Raw genomic sequence first — 16111 nt, forward strand, 5'->3', positions numbered from 1 at the left:
GAATGCGCTGTCACGACGGGAACCATCCACCGGTCTTTCATTTTGAAACAATACTGGACCACAATTCAGATACCCGGAGATATCTGTTCTTGAATCCATGCAATTTTGTCGCCCGTCGACTGTTGTGAAGTGGAGGGTGCGAAGGCGCGAAATCGAGCGTGGAGCCAACAGTCAAGTGAGCAACAAACCCCGTTTTCTCTCATCTATTCCAGGAGATCTCCTTCCCCATGCGCGGTGATGACTATTGGTAAAAGGTCCGATCGAAAAGGATTCTTCTGGGGTTGTTGGCTCGTCCTGTTCCTCAAGCATGGTTTTGTTCCTTATGAACAAGGCCACGTCCTCGTCTTTGCAAAGCCTTCGCCAAGCGAAGAGCCGCGCGCTTAGCGGTGCTGCTTCAAAACCCGTAGCTTCACAGATACGGCCGAGAAACGACATAAAGTATGGCCTAAATTTGGAGTCCTGCTTCCAGACACCTCAACGAACTGGGACCAAAGGCTAAGGCACACATAAACATGACTGACGAGGTCAAGACGAGGCAACAAAACCGCTGCGATCCCCAATATGAAGACCACAAAAAGACTGAAAAGACCTGAGCGCGAACTATACTTTCAACATCTGGTTGCTTGAAAACAAATAGGCTTTGGTAAACATCCTGCTAACTGCCTCTCTTCAGGCATCCTTCCTCACACATCTGGCCACTTCCTTCTCAACTCTCAGATCATGAGGTCAGACATACTCAACGCCCCCTGTTCTCATTTGGCCGACATCAAAGCGATATACCCAGCTGAAAACCGTGTCTCAGAAGCGTCATAGCCTGCAGTCTTCGGCGGTGCCTTCGCTTCCGGCAATCGGAGGAGCCGCGATCTCTAGACTGGAGTAGTCCTGACACTACCTTAACAAGCCATCTCAAGGCGTATGAGCTGCTACTTGTTCGAGCTATTTACGCGACGCAGTTGCAACTATCTCGTTGAGCCTTCTCTGACTAGACGAAATTGTTGGTCCAGTAGGGTAACAGTAGCTCCGTTTGCCTAGAAAGGCTGACGGCCCATGGTTCGTTCCAGACTGAAGACTTGCCTCAGTAAGTCAAAGAAGCCCAGGTATATCCTATGAGGCTCTTCTTTGCATGGCAATGGAGTCATTCCGTCAGTTGTCGGACGAATGCATCGAGGAGGGATGCACCTCTGTTGCGCTGAATACAAAATATTGTCTTTCCCACGGGAAGACACGCCGACGAGAAAATGGGCATGATCAATCCGGCAGTTTCAATGCCGCAGGCGCCTCATCTAGGTCTCGATCTGAATCTAGATCATGCAAACCTATCGTAGAGCAAGACTCGCCGCAACAGGTGGGACGGACACGAACAGAAGAACAATCAAAAGCCGGTCAGTCTCGCCAGTGGCGCAGAAGCTCTCGGGGCGAGTCGAATCCCGTTCCTTCAACACACTTCCAGGCAACCGTCAGAAAGTCCAATCTTCCGCCAGACCTTGTTGGCAGAATTTCCTTGACAGCTAGAAAGTCGACCCATTCCCCGGTTTCGTCCAAAAGGCGGACAGAAATGGCAACTACGAACCTTAATACCAACTTCGCGAGCACATACACTGGTGGATCTGGCTCGCCGACTACCCACCAACGTACTGCCACAGGAGCTTTCAACCCTTTCCAATCATTCATCAACACAGGCCACACGTCGTCCCCCAATAACTCGAAACCATACTTCAGGGGCCAGTCAACCCACGAGATGCCCACGGATTCCGGAGCTATAGCTCAACAACACCAGATACGGGCTGCGCAAAGTGGTCTCAGGTCGGAGATTAATTCGTTGAATATCAATGCGGTTACACAGCCCTCCCAAGCCTCCCAAGCCTCCCCACCATCTATGGGAACACGCGTTGATGAGAACGGCACGTCTGTCACCGGCAAGACCAGTGGTCGTTGGGTTACCGGGGGCCGCAAAATCGAATCCGTTGCAGAAAGCTCCATCTTGGGGCCTACGTCATCCGGGAAGAGGAGCTTTGATTCCATGCCATATGTCAGAACCAGCCGTTTGCCACCATCAATGCAGTTGAAGTCTGCACCGTCAGCTTTGCGATCAGCTTCGACCAGCAAGCGGAAGAGAAACAGCAGAAGACCCGGATCAACATCACCGTCAACTTCGCCAGATGAGACCGATGGAGACGAAGCACAAGTATCTCCGCGCGTACACAAGAGCAATGCTGCACAAGGTCATACCCTACGGTGGAAAGGGACGAACGGGTTTCTCACAGGAGAAGCGCTCAATCCTATCTCGTTGGGCTCTTCCGAGGACGAGGACGAGGAAGATGCCATGGCTAACGATAGGAAACCGAGGCGGACGAAGCCTTCCTATGGGCAAGATCAGGATGCTGCCTTTTCTGCGGAAAGTCAACACCTCGGCAACGAGAATCGACCGTTGATTACTGGTAAATATGACCAACAAAGAACGGAGACAAATCGGTTACGGAAGAGGTTGAACTGTGAAGAGCGCCGGTTCCAGCTGTGCGCAACCTTCGATTCTGCCAAGTTCGACGCAATGGTGTATGGCCAGGCCAACGCTGCAAGCCCTCCCGAGGGGGTCGTAGTTCCAACGGCTCCAATTAATGGTTCAACGAACACCCCGTCCTCGGGCGAAAATCCCGAGCAGCTCTACATGAATTTTGATCCTCGGATCCATTGGCCACACAACCGCTCCAACGAGTGGTACAAACTCAAGATGGAAGAGATCAAGGCCCGAGGTGGACGTAAGGCCAACTTCGGCAAAGCAGCCCAACGCATGCGGCAGCATAGGCTGGAGGCGGAGCGGCGTACCGAGAAAGAGATGTGGGCAATTGAACAAGGCGCATCAGTTTCGACCAACAAGCAGCCCCAGCCGTGGTCTCACCACAGACATATGGATTTCGGCGACGTTCCCCAGGAGGAGCTGCCGGCGTATGTCCGCAAGAATCCGGAATGGATGCACGCGACGGCATGGATGCGAGAGAACCGCGAGCAGAATCTGCGCAGAAACAGAGAAGCGGCTGCACTGCGTGCAGCCGGTCTACCTTGGGAGCATCTTTTTCCTCGGAGCGGTCGCTGAATTAAAACCAGGGCAGAAGGAATGCTATGCTACTGCAAGAGAGAGAGAGAGAGAGAGAGAGAGAGAGAGAGAGAGAGAGTAAATGGCACTTAGCATGGAGTTGGGGCTGGCTTTGGTTTCCTTATCCTTTTCTCAATTGATGATACCTGGGCCTCGCCGCGATGGCCTGGTCTATACATAAATACGATTATGGGGTGCATACGAGGAAATTGTCCATTTCGTGGCTCCTTGACTGACACAGGAGTAAACACTTTGTTCGATGTTGACAGACACATTTGCAAGAGTCTAAGAACTCAATCATGCCCAATGTCACGGCCTATCGTCATATCGTTGAACCCAGGGAGGGATTGATGCGAGATTGGATGAAGCCCTGTATCGGCGTGCGTCCTTCATCGAAGCCCTGTATTAATAGGGTGTCCCCTGAGCTTCAAGTCGGGCTTGGTTTGCTGTACCCCCCCAACCGCTGTATTACCACAAGGTCACCAAGGAAAACGGGGTCCAGTCATCTCTGTTTCTCTCCTATTAAACACTTCTTTTTGCTTTCTTCTCTTCTCGAGGTGCTTTGTCTACAACATATTTTATATTTTAAATTGTGGCAAGCAAACTCGGCGAAGCTCGGCAAGTGACGCATCTTCTTCGACATCCGCCGATCCAGCACTGTTGCAAGTGATCCACCTCACTGGCCCGCAGGGGTATTGATTGAACGGCTTCACTTTTGCTTGACAGACGCGACTTTGCCGACCGCCAACACACCTAGTTACAGCAGCAAGCAAACTCGCCAGCAAACGGCCGCCACCACTGACAGTCAAACCAATCACCAAGAATCATTAACGGGAGAAAACAGCTTCATCATGGCCGCTTCCCAGCTCTCCCTTGAGACGCTATTCACTTGGGCCATGTTCAACAACGTAGACCTCGTCGACGTCGAAGCGCGCGAGATACCCAGCTGCGGCCTCGGATTGATATCCAACAAGGATCTCAGCCGCGATGAGGAGACATTGGAAACATCTACTCTGCTGAGGATCCCTCATGAGTTAGTCTTGTCTGCCGAGGCCGTCGAGAACTACGCCAAGGTCGACAAGAACTTTCGCCAATTGCTCGACGCCGCCGGGCACAAGGTACAAACATAACCCTCTGTTCCGGTTTCCAACCACCTCACAATGACTGACCTACGATGCAGTCGACCCGGCATGACATCTGCCTTTATCTCCTCACGCAAAAGGTTCTTTCGGAGCGGCTAAAGACGTCTTTGCAGGGTGGCGTGTCGACGCCCTGGACCGAGTACGTCAAGTATCTGCCTCCACGGGTGCCTGTCCCAACCCTTTGGACAGAGCAGGAACGCGACATGTTGCAAGGCACATCCCTCGAAGTAAGTCTATTCCTGTACTTGCTTTTCTATCGTAGTCGGGTGCTTTTTCTCTCAGAAGCGTTTCACCAATCTTCGCCGGCCAGTCGGCAGGACCCCTTCAGTCCGCAAAACCCTCACTCTGTGTCATTTCACATCACGTCATAACTTCTATGTCACTGGGTGGTCAACGTATACGTCCATTGGCATACAGTATCCCCAGTCAACGGCGCTCAACCCCACTAGCCAAGGTGTTTGCGACTGAAGAGAGGCGACTCGTCGTACCAGACGCAGCGGCTATCGTACAAGGGTCACTTTCTGATGGACACTAGTCGGCGACGGCCGCCAAGATCGTTGCCTTGACTGACGAGTTCGACGAGCTCCGCGAGACATCCTCCACGTTAACTTTCTGGAACGAACTGTTTTGGGAAAGCGAAAAGATCTCTCTGATTGACTGGGTTCGGGTCGACGCATGGTTTCGCTCCCGATGCCTGGAGCTTCCCAAGTCGGGCGAGGCCATGGTCCCGGTACTGGACTTGGCAAACCACTCGTCCGAGGCCAATGCGTACTACGAAGAAAACGGCAAGGACGAGGTGGTTCTGCTCTTGCGACCCGGATGCAGGGTCTCGTCTGGGGAAGAGATGACAATCTCGTACGGTGATGCAAAATCCGGGGCAGAGATGCTGTTCAGCTACGGGTTCATAGACCCCGTGTCAGCCGCTGACCGCATGACGCTGCCCTTAATGCCTCTCGAAGATGACCCCCTCGGCAAGGCGAAGCTGCACATCTTCAAAGGGCCCCCAACTGTGGAGTTCGTCCGGACGAATGGGTCCTTCAGCTGGGAGAGCCCTTTTGCCTATATCATGTGTCTCAACGAAGAAGACGGCCTTTTGTTTCGCGTCCTGCAGGACACTGATGGTTCACGTGAGCTAAGGCTATTCTGGCAAGAGGAAGATGTGACAGCGATGACAACCTCCTTCGACCAACACATCAACGGCCACCCGCTTGCTCAGATTTTCCGTCTTCGAGTGGTTACCATCTTGCAGGATCTGGCAGTCGCTCAGCTGGAGCGATTGAATATTGCCGCTCCCCTGGAACATCTGGATGAGTCTAGCAACGAAGGAGGTCTCGTTAACAAGGCGTGCATCAGCGCAGCTAGTACGCTGAGGGGGCAAGAGACCGTCTTACTGGAAACCGCCGTGGAGGCTTTGGAAGAGCAGGTGAGTTCCTTTTTTTCGTCTGCATGCCTCTCTCTCTCTCTCTCTCTCTCTCTCTCTCTCTCACACACACACACACACACGCACCGTGTCAGAGCTGCAGTCGAATCTTACGATGCTCTGCCCACTTCCCTACTCAGCCGCTTTGCTCGAGGCGTCTGCATTCCTTCTGGATTTCCCCGATGTCTTTTGCCCGGGTCCCTCCCCCCTCCGTCCTCCGCCCCAACCGGTTGCTCGTTTCCCTGCGCGTGGTGCCAAGGCTAACAAGGATGGGCGATGTGCCCCAACCTTGCCTTGCAGAAAATACAACTTCTTGCAGATGAAAACGTGGTGGCTTATCTCGGATCGATGGAAGATACCCAAAACGATCTAGCCGAAGAAGCGTCGTCCAATGATGAGGAGGACTTCAGTTAAAGAGGGAGGGCTAGGCAAAGACGCTGCCGGGTCGATCCATTTCGGCACTCACGACATTGGGCAGACGTTTCCACTCAGAAGCCTCAAGGTCTTGAGCCAATTCCCCACAATGAGCCTGTCGTAACGGGCGATACGTAGTAGTTCGCCTCAGAAACATAGTGTGCCGTCCATCACTGATCTCTTTATATTGTGAGTAATACGGCACGTGAGCGATGCGGGTAACAGCAGAACGTCTCCAACTGCCCCACGTTTGGCATCCCTCTCGCAGGTGCAGGTGAGACAGTCGACACAACATCAGCAGCTGGGAACTGACGGCACAGTTTTCTTCTTCTTTTTCTTTCGGGTGCCAGCCATAATGACAGCATCCGACGTCGTCGGCAGTGGCCCTGGGCCGAGTTTGTCTTATCTGAATTCACTTCAGCTGAAAGTGCTCTCAGCGAGAGAGCTGATCCGCCCCGCGTCTCAATAGGCTCAGATATGATGGTCTTGGCAAACGGCAGCCCTCGTGGCTGTACCTACATGCAAAATAGATCGACGTAGCTTGGCCATGTCCGGAACGGACCTTGAGAAAACAAGCTGAAAGCTGTGGTTGATTTGCAGCAGAATGATACCCGCGGCGGGAAGGTGACATTTCTGGCTGAACTCGAGACCCTTGCGAGAGTGACTCAAGAGACATACACACATACACACACACAGGCTTTTGTTTTGGGCAGGGAGCTGTGGGGGAGGGTACGCTGAGCGATGGGTGATTTGCGCCAGTCTCGCCCTGTCCTTGCATCATGCATGAAAGTGCCCGCCGTCACGGTTTGAAGCGCGGCAGTCCGGCTTGCATGGACAAAAGGTCCCAACACAATATGCCGTTTTGCTGTTTCCTAATGTTCCCGACTACGTATGCATCTCAACGAGTATATATGTTGGTAAGGAACCTTGCGCGCACCCAGAGAAATCGCAGACAAATGTGGTGTGTGTGTTTGTGCGTGTCTTCCGACCTAAGTATGCGGATCCCCCAACGGTGGAGTCTGGGGAAAATAGAGCACGATGCGTTACCAGCGACGGCCACGAGTGATGGCCCTGGATCGGCGCGGGGTATGGGGCTGCTCCAGTAACTGAAACGGGGAGGTCATTTGTGGCGTGGTTCCAGCATATTTTTGTATCGTCCGTGAATGGCAAACCCTTTTTTATGTGTGTGTGTGTGTGTGTGTGTTATTGTTGTTGTTGTTGTTGTTGTTGTTGTTGTTGCCGTGTCCTGGACGTCCAATTTCATCTGATTTTGAAAGGACTTTCAATGTCTGTCCACAAATGCCATCTTCCCGGGATAGGACTGTTTTGGGTTGACGAGGTAAGTCCGTTCGTTTCCCGAAGCAGACCGAAATCGTCCAAGGGATCGTCGACCTGGACGAGGCCTCAACATCGCCAGAAACGGAACGGAACGGAACGGGGCAACGCGAGCAACTCGTATGGTATGTCCAGAGGGACGCGCCAGTATTGGAAATAGTTGTCGACTGATTTTACTGTCCCGCCGAGACTTTTTGGGCCAAGGGCGGAGAACGTGTTTGACTGTAAAAGTGAATGTGCTTTACAGATGTTTGGCTTCACCTTGACAGCCTGCCTGGCTGGAAGGGGGGCGTTCTCTGTTTGCGAATTACAGGTTGCCCGCCACAAGCCTGACTGTTTTTCGTTGCATCAGGTGGACGACTTTCTCCCACCATGGATGACTGGATTTTGAGTGGTTAGACCATCGCCAGAAGCATCACCGTTCTGTCTGCAAAGGCCTCGACCTGTCCGGCCTCATAGCTCTTAGCCCGGACTGCAGCCGAGCCCCTCGATGCTGGTGTATCACCAGGCCTTTAGAGAGCAACTCCTATGTCGATCACCGTAATTCTGAGAGCAACCTCCTAAGCAAGCACTGCAGAGCTCGAAAAAGAGTGACTGCTCGCCTCGACGCCCCGGGCGGCCCTTCCAACGACCATTGCGGCCACAGCATTCTAGTGGACCGGCACGATGGTTGGCTGGAGAAGAAGCGGCCACTGAGAGGACGGCCGGCGGCTTGGGACATGTAATCCAAGCGGACGCTTTTGGCAGTGGAGAAGGGGCTCACTCCCCCGGAGAAGAACCCCAAAGAACGGTACGGGTTGCGTGGGCCAAGCAGCTTGGTCAGGCGACGACCATTGGCCACCAGTGACGAAGCAGCGATCGTCCATCGATCCGACATATCGCGAAATGGGGGCCCCGGAACGAGTGCAACTATGGGGAGGACCTCCTGCCCCCCCGGGGTATCCTCAAGTTCTTTGGTCGTCTGCGCCTCCTCCCTAGTCACGTCGACCTTCCTTTCCCCCCCCCATGCGGCCCCAGTTCTCCAGTTCTCCAGGTCCCGGTTCTTGTTCTTGCTGAAGAGTGTATGTAAACCCAGGGTTTGCAGGTCTGTCTGTCTTTGATCCCTCTCCTTCCCTTCCCTTTTGTTTCCCCGAGGACTTCCATGCACGCTTCGCGTTCGGTGAAAATCTGGGGAATACGGGGGTGGGTGGGAAGGGGAAGGGGGCTGGGCTCATGATATTGGCGAGGCGGCAACGACGGCCAAAATAGGCTCTGGGGGTGGAGCCATTCCAAAGGGTCTAGAGCCACCCTTGTTTAGCAGCAGCCAGAATGCAGGAAGGACTTCGAGTTTGTGAAGAGACCGGAGAGTCTGGAGAGATAGGGAGGGTCGAGATTGGCAGACAACTCCCCGCTTTCGGGCTCGGGTGGTGTCATGGCTGCGGTGCTGTATGACCTTTTGCGTTTAGCGTCGTGGGTTCCTGTTGCAGGGTTGGCTGCATCATGTTTTGGAGGGGCACCGATGGGTTGGGATGGACATGCTGGTGTTTTCTAAGATGAAAAAGCATTCGCGGTGCCGGAAGGACATGTGGAAGACGCAGTATGCAACGGACAATACCGTCGTGGCGGGAGGGGAGTGGTGGTGTGCTTGTTCTACTCTGCTTCTGGCAGCTGTCTCTCTGGACAGACAGCAGGTGCCGATATAGGCTGCGCCGTTGATGTACGGATACATGCTCCGTACTGCGCGGGATGGCGATCGAGAGTGGGACCTGTTTCGCCGGTTGAGTGCCAATTACTACGCGGCGATTGGCTCCCCTCACTCCCATTAGCGTCCCCTTCCTTTGCAACCCCCCCAAGAATCTCCCAACATTGCCCAGTTCCCCCAGATTCTCCTTCCTTGGCCCCGCTCAACCGGTTCAATCTACTACTGTGAGGGCTTACCTTACCTTACCTATCTATCGATGCGCGAGTCCGCCATCAACACCGGTGTGCGGCTTTCACAGAGCGAGAGCCAATACCAGGCCAGGAGGGGTGACAGTCCCGGTCCCCGGCCCCATCCCGGTGCGCCGCAACACTCAGTCACTCAGTCACTGCAGGGCTCCAGGCTCCTACCATGCCGCTGTGGACGACCACCATTCTCGTTTCAATGAGGGAATGAGTCGCCGTTTCTGACTTTCCGACCGTCCCCCCGGTCCCGCCCCCGTCCACGCCCCGTCCACGGGGTCTTTTTTCTGCTCGACCTCCTCTCCCCACATCACTGGTGTCGTGCCGTCCAGTGTCCTGTGCCCAGTGTCCGTTTCCTACCAAGGGACTCCACAGTCACGCATCTCTTCCCCACGACCAGCTTCCACTCCATCTCTTCTCTCTTTTTCCCTCACACACCCCCCCGACATCCCGACTTCGACTTAACATCTCTAGTTCCTCTATTCTTCCTCCTCCGCTCTCACTTTGTCATCTCAACTCTGCTAGCCCGCCTCTTCCGAGTTGCAGACGGACCCTCTCCACTCACCCCCGTTCGAACCACTGTATCTTTGTCTTTTCTGTCTGGGAAGACCGGTGTTCTTGCGGATCTATTTGCTTCTTTTCTTAGTTACTAAAGATACCATCTACATCAACCTACGACGACGACGACTTTTACGAAACAACCGGGTGACTGTCTGAGGGGATACGTGATCTGTATGCGACTGGTCGATTCTCCACCCGCCGCCCAACACGCGTGAACGAGTCCACGAAACGAACAATACCACCTTAACGGCCCCCCCCGCCGCCGAAGCCTCCGAGGCTGGCCCAGTAGACGCCCACCACATCGCCCAACGCCACCAAACAGCCAAATCCCCAAGCAAGGTCTCTCCCAATCGCACAACGAAGAGGGACGCCATCATGCCCGGAATTCTACCCATGAAGGTCATCAAGGTGGGCACCAGCTCCCAGAGTCGGATAGCCCAGGCTTGCGACCGGTGCCGGAGCAAGAAGATCCGCTGCGACGGCATCAGGCCGACTTGCTCGCAATGTGCCAACGTTGGCTTCGAGTGCCGCACGAGCGACAAACTGAGTCGCCGCGCCTTTCCTCGCGGCTACACCGAGTCTCTCGAGGAGCGCGTTCGCCAGCTGGAAAACGAAGTCAGAGAACTGAAAGACCTACTGGACGAGAAGGACGAGAAGATCGATATGCTGTCGAGGATGCACGGGAACCACAGCCACGCGGGTCATCGTAGCCCCTCCGTCACGGCGTCGGCGCATTCACCGGCATCCGCCGCCGATGCAAGGAAAGATGCCGGGACCCCTGTGAAAGAGGATACTTTCCGCGTGCAGGCGTCGCCGTTGTTGCTCGGCGTCGAGAACTCGGATTCGTACTTCATGGGGCCGTCAAGCGGCCGTGCCTTTATCGGTTCGTACCACCACTACCGTCATCCCATGCGCGCCGTCCCGTCTCGTCTCGTCCCGTCTGGGGTTCGCGCCGTCCGAGCGAGGTTGCATTTTGCTAACTTGAGATCACAGAGGCGTTTAAGCGCAAGATGCAAGAGAACGGCAAATCTTGCTCGGATTTCAACCCGGAAGCCTTTTTGCACATCCAGGGCTGCCATCCCCTGACGACAAAGTCGCCGGACCAGTCTCTGAAGGTGCCCCCGCGTCTGTTTTCCGACCGCTGCGTCAACGTCTACTTCCAAGAATGGGCACCTTTGTTCCCTGTATTGCACAAGCCGACGTTCCTACACATCTACGAGGAATTCGTCTCCGACCCGGAAAAGGTCAAGAACAGCCACAAGATCGCGCAGCTGTATCTGGTCTTTGGAATTGCCGCGCTGGGTAGCGACCAGCCCGACCTCGAGCAGATCGCCGCATGCGAGCAGCAATGGCATCGAGCCGTTGAGGCCGTCCTCATGGAGAACACCATGGTCACTCTGCAGTGTCTCGAGCTGGCACTCCTTTACTGCATAGTGAGGGCGGATTACAAGCGCCTTCAACACTACAAGGGCATCGCCGTGGGCTTGTCCCACCGCCTCGGACTCCACCAGAGTCAGAAGCGTTTCTCGTTCGGCGCGCTCACCATCGAGACTCGTAAGAAGGTTTTCTGGACGCTCTACACATTGGACTGGTAAGTTACACCATTCGCAAGTGAGGAATTTCCGACTGACGGCCGCAGCTTCTCTGGTGCCATTCTCGGCCTGCCGAAACTGCTCAAGGAGGATGAGATACACACAGAGTACCCGTCAGACACCGACGACGAATACGTGACCGAGAAGGGCTTTCAACCGACTCTTCCCGGCGAGTACACTCGTCTGTCGAGCGCTCTCGCGCTCTTCCGCTGCTGCCGAATTCTCGCCAAGGTCATGGAGAAGAACTACCCGGCAGCCACATCTCACGAGCTGTCGTTGCAACAGATGTCTGCCATGGAAGCCGAACTCGACGAGTGGTGCGAATCTCTGCCTACCCATCTCAAACTCACCTTCAAGCAAGACAAGCCTTCGACAGACGTCACTGGAAGCCGGTCCCCGTTGCTCGCGCTTGCATACTACTACACCAAGACGCTCATCTTCCGTCCCGCTGTTGGGTCATCGCTTGGCCACAAGGCGGCGCCTGCGATGATGTCGATTGCCGAGTCCGCCAAGCACGTTGTCCAAATCATCCAGCTGCTCGAGGAACGCAACATGACCTTCTCCTTCTGCCTCAACAAAACAGATACGCTTGTGACCTGCAGCATCACTCTTCTGTACCAGAGTTTCGAGTTGAAGCAGGACAGCAAAATGATGAAGGATGTCGAGCGCCTCGTCAACAGCGTCCTCCAAATTCTCACAAAAGCAAAGGCCCCGGGCTCTTTCGACCTCAAGCGCGTAGCCGGCATCCTCGTTCGACTTGACGATACCAACCTGCCCACTCCGCCACCACAGCAGATTCCAGAGGCATCTATGCCCGCGCCGCAGAAGTCGTCGCCATCCGCTCCAGCCCCCAAGAAAAAGTCGCCTTCACAGACCCTCGGTCGCTTGCCGAGTGCCTCCGCCAGCGATGGCAACTTGGTCCAGCAACAGGAGAAGATGCGTCGCATGACGATGCCCAGCATTCAGAACCGCCCGGAGTTGTATCGATCACGTTCGAAGACGTCGTTCGACAGCCCTCAACAGCAAGACATGGCCGCGCGTCGCGACCAGCGGCTCTCCATGTCCCAGATCGCCAACCGCATCCGCACATCGACGAAACAGAATCTCGACTATCTTTCCCTCAACAGCACGCCCAACGGCTCCTTGCCATCGTCTCCGACCACTGCACGGCTACACCAGCACATCCTCGCCGCTGCCCACCATAACCTCTATGCTCAGCACCACCAGCAACAACAACATCAGCAGCAACCGCACAAGGCTTCGGGTGTGTCCTCATCAGAGTGGGAAGCCCTTCTGGGCTCCATGGACGGTGGGCTGAACAACGTCTACGACGCTATCTACGGCGGTGGAGGTGGCGCCCTGCCTACCATGGGCGAGACGCCGGCGTCGTCCTCGACGGGGCTGGACAGCTGGAGTCCGGACTCGTGGGACCTGGCCAACTTCAACATTGGCGACTTCGGCACGAACCCTGCGCCGCCGCAGAGCGTGCTGAGCGTGAGCGAGGAGAGCCTCAGCTCGGGAGAGGACCTGGCAACGAGCGATCTGAACATGAGCGTCAGCAGTCTGGAGTACCGGAACGCGCTGCTCGCATCGTGCGGTGCGAATGGAGACGGGCTGTTTCTTGATGGGCTAGATGGTAATTTTGGACTGTGAGCGGGCTTTACAAGGTTCCCCCCCTTTTTTTTTCCATGTTTTTTTTCCAAGGTGAAATAACTCGGGTGTTGGGATCAATGGATGACTTTGGGGCGGCCTTGGGAACGATCGGATGGATAAGTTGGGATAGACAGGCTTTTTATTTTGGCACATGGGGGTATTCTATGTATGTATTCAGCACCGGGTCGGTGCCCGGAAGCAAACTTTTGAACACTTAAGTCGTTAAGAATTTCATATCTTGACCTTCGATGGCCGTCTTTGTCATGGCTCCGGCGATCTGTCTGTGGCACTCCTGAGACGTTTGCACCACTTGACATTGCCGAGGCTTCAAAAGAACGTGGTTATATTTTCGTTGGGAACAAAACCATCAGCACAGAAAGAAGAAGAACAGCCTGGCTGCTTCTACTTTTTATAACCAAATCTTGATTTGTTCAACACTGTCGGGATGTATCCTCATAGTGGGAAACCCCCGAGTTCGAATGCAGCAAACCCAGCGCAGTCATATTCTCGAAATGATTCTGTAACCGGATATAGAGCCTCTCGTCTGGAAACCCTCTCTTTCTTCGTTTAGTATGCTCACTGCGTCTTTCCCCTTAATAACATGTCACGCAGATCTATCTTGCCCACTGCTCTCTCCTTAGCCTCTACCCACCAAATGTTGAACCTCCTTCCCCCAGTCTCTCTTGCGTATCGTATTTTTGATATAAAATCCGCCCCCTTCGTCCTGGATGCTCTGCAAGCCCTTGCGACGAGGCAAGTATCTGCGCAACACCCATCATCCCCAGCAGTTCGTACGTCCCGGCAGGCCCACCTCCTTTAGGGGCTTCTCCCGCTATCCTCCACGCACCGCCATGCTCACAACCTCAACGCCTTAGTCGTGCTCGGCCCCGGCGCGACGACGCCGAACCGCGCGACGAGCATCAGCACCGGCGTGAAGACTGCCACGAGGACCTGTACACCCACGATCTCGAGATACAGCCTCAGCGTCCGCCTCCAGGTGCCGTCGCGGACGCGGCCCGCCCTCCTCGCGGCCTTTGTGTCGTCGGACTCCTCCCCCGCCGCCACGTCGCCGACAACGGAGCCAGATCTGTGTCCAGCAGCAGCAGCAGCGGTCTCTCTGCCCTCCCACCGTCGACACACCTCGAGGAACAGCTCCGGGTCATCGGTGATGACGCCGTCCGCGCCGGCACGGATGCTCCACTCCATCCACTCCTCGTCGTTGACGGTCCAGACGAACAGCCGCCTGCCGGCCTTCCGGACGTCGCGGATGAAGAGCTTGCCCGCGGGCCCGACGAGCGACTTTTGGAACATGTTGAAGGACAGGTTCGGCTCGGCGGGGGAGAGGAATCCGCGCGCATAGAACGGGGACCAGGAGATGAGGGTGACGGGGTAGGTGGGCAGGATGGAGCGGACGTGGGTAATGTAGGGTTGCTTCGTGGGCCGATTGTCAGTGTGTTCTTCGATTGTGGAGGGAGGGGGGTTAGGTGGGAGGATGGCAGGACGCCAACTTACGTTCCAGCAGCCGAGAACGATCCTCTCCTCCCATGGTACGGGGCCCGGCGTCGAGACCAGGACCTCGGCCACCCGTTCGAGCAGTTCTACCGGCGGATCGTCGGTCTGTTTCCTCACAATGTCAGCCCACCGCCAGCCCTCACCATCCTCCTCATCAGTATCATCTTCTCCCTTACAAAACACCCTCTTCCCAGCTCTTTCAGGAGGGGAAAAAATGAACCATACTATACCTTGATGTCCAACAAGACCCAAACCCGCTCTCTGCCTGCGCCCCCCTTCGCCAGGAACGCCAGCAGGTCCTCCAGCCGCGGCATCCCCTCCCCGGGCTCCTGCACAGTGCGCAGCGTCCGCAGGTAGTCCCAATCGCACTCGCTGATCCTCCTGTCGACGCCGAAGCAGCGCTTCAGGTTCCCGTCGTGCGAGAGCACGACGACGCCGTCGCGCGTCAGGTGCAGGTCCGTCTCGAGGGCGTGCGCACCGGCGTCGAGGGCGCCGCGGAAGGCGAGGAGGGTGTTTTCGGGGTAGAGGGCCTTGAAGCCGCGGTGGGCTATCGCCTGTGGGAGGCGGCGGGCGGGTGTGGACGAGGACGCGGATCCGGGTACGGACGAGGGCGCTGCGGTGGCCGTGGTCAGTCTTTGTGAGGCAGAGAACGAGAGAGAGAGAGAGAGATGGGCGAAGTAAGAGGTACCGGGCGGGATGGAGGGTTCCTCTGCGAGGAGAGGCTTCGTCTCTGAAGCCATTACGGGGCTGCTACCACTGTCCTGGTTTCGGTTTCTCTCTATAAAATTCCTATAGGTCGAGCAATTCACAACGAAAGGGAGCGTCCCTTCGAACCTCGACGTCACAAGAGCTAGTTCGCGGCCGAGACGTGGGGTGTGTAAGGTTGGCACAAGAAAACAAAAAAACACAAGGACTGGGGAACATGAACCGAGATCGCTCGCACAAAAGGAAAGTCGGGGTCTTTGTGGATTGTAGGAATGAAGGTAGGCAAGAAGACCTTTGCAGCGAGCCACCCCAGGTGTCTTTCTCGGCTGGGCCGGGGCCTAAGTCACCCTAGCCGCTCGCGATCGTGTAAAGTGATTCAATGGCCGACGACGCCGGCGACATCATGCTGGCGTTTAGTACAGGTGACCCACGTGTAGCAGCTAATGCGCCCCGGATGGAGCTCTTTGGCGGCTAGCACTGCAGTAGCGCGGTTGCGGCAACCCTTCCATTTCGGGCTCTAGATTTTGAAGGATACCGACAGGCAGAGGGGACGGGGAGGAGGTCAAAGGGTCCTCGCACATATTAGTTCAGGTTGGTTCTTGCCAGTTTCACTCGTATGAATTGCTTCGCTTGTACCGTGGAAGGCTTCTGCTCTCTAATCTACAGTCCATTGCGCTTCGGAGGGTGCAAAAATCATGCCTGGCAATCGCCGATCGGTGCCTGTGCAGTCCATCCGTCCTCCTCTACCCCTTTAACAGCAACGCGG

The 16111-nt window shown here is 55.5% G+C and overlaps 5 protein-coding genes across 5 annotated transcripts; 4 read left to right on the forward strand and 1 right to left on the reverse strand.

The window, feature by feature from the left end:
• Window positions 1-1876: 1876 nt before the first annotated feature.
• On the forward strand, window positions 1877-2163 carry CH63R_09132 (uncharacterized protein; the record flags this gene model as incomplete). Its single annotated transcript, XM_018304106.1, is given in 2 exon segments — window positions 1877-2029; window positions 2035-2163. Coding segments are annotated over 2 exon segments (282 nt in total).
• A 5-nt stretch (window positions 2164-2168) lies between these two features.
• Window positions 2169-3091, forward strand: CH63R_09133 (uncharacterized protein; the record flags this gene model as incomplete). Its single annotated transcript, XM_018304107.1, is given in 2 exon segments — window positions 2169-2253; window positions 2265-3091. The coding sequence occupies 2 exon segments, from the start codon at window positions 2169-2171 to the stop codon at window positions 3089-3091; spliced, it is 912 nt and encodes a 303-aa protein (XP_018156130.1).
• An 851-nt stretch (window positions 3092-3942) lies between these two features.
• CH63R_09134 (SET domain-containing protein) lies at window positions 3943-6067 on the forward strand (the record flags this gene model as incomplete). The annotated part of the gene is made up of 4 exons (XM_018304108.1): window positions 3943-4209; window positions 4272-4460; window positions 4769-5656; window positions 5954-6067. The coding sequence occupies 4 exons, from the start codon at window positions 3943-3945 to the stop codon at window positions 6065-6067; spliced, it is 1458 nt and encodes a 485-aa protein (XP_018156131.1).
• A 4191-nt stretch (window positions 6068-10258) lies between these two features.
• Window positions 10259-13128, forward strand: CH63R_09135 (fungal specific transcription factor domain-containing protein; the record flags this gene model as incomplete). Its single annotated transcript, XM_018304109.1, has 3 exons — window positions 10259-10766; window positions 10877-11474; window positions 11523-13128. The coding sequence occupies 3 exons, from the start codon at window positions 10259-10261 to the stop codon at window positions 13126-13128; spliced, it is 2712 nt and encodes a 903-aa protein (XP_018156132.1).
• Window positions 13129-13983: 855 nt separating this feature from the next.
• Window positions 13984-15380, reverse strand: CH63R_09136 (Glycerophosphoryl diester phosphodiesterase; the record flags this gene model as incomplete). The annotated part of the gene is made up of 3 exons (XM_018304110.1): window positions 13984-14559; window positions 14641-14745; window positions 14871-15380. 3 exons carry the CDS (start codon window positions 15378-15380, stop codon window positions 13984-13986), a joined length of 1191 nt encoding a protein of 396 aa, XP_018156133.1.
• Between the last annotated feature and the right edge of the window lie 731 nt (window positions 15381-16111).

The sequence above is a fragment of the Colletotrichum higginsianum genome, chromosome 6 (assembly GCF_001672515.1).
Source record: "Colletotrichum higginsianum IMI 349063 chromosome 6, whole genome shotgun sequence".
In the NCBI taxonomy this organism is placed as follows: domain Eukaryota; kingdom Fungi; phylum Ascomycota; class Sordariomycetes; order Glomerellales; family Glomerellaceae; genus Colletotrichum; species Colletotrichum higginsianum.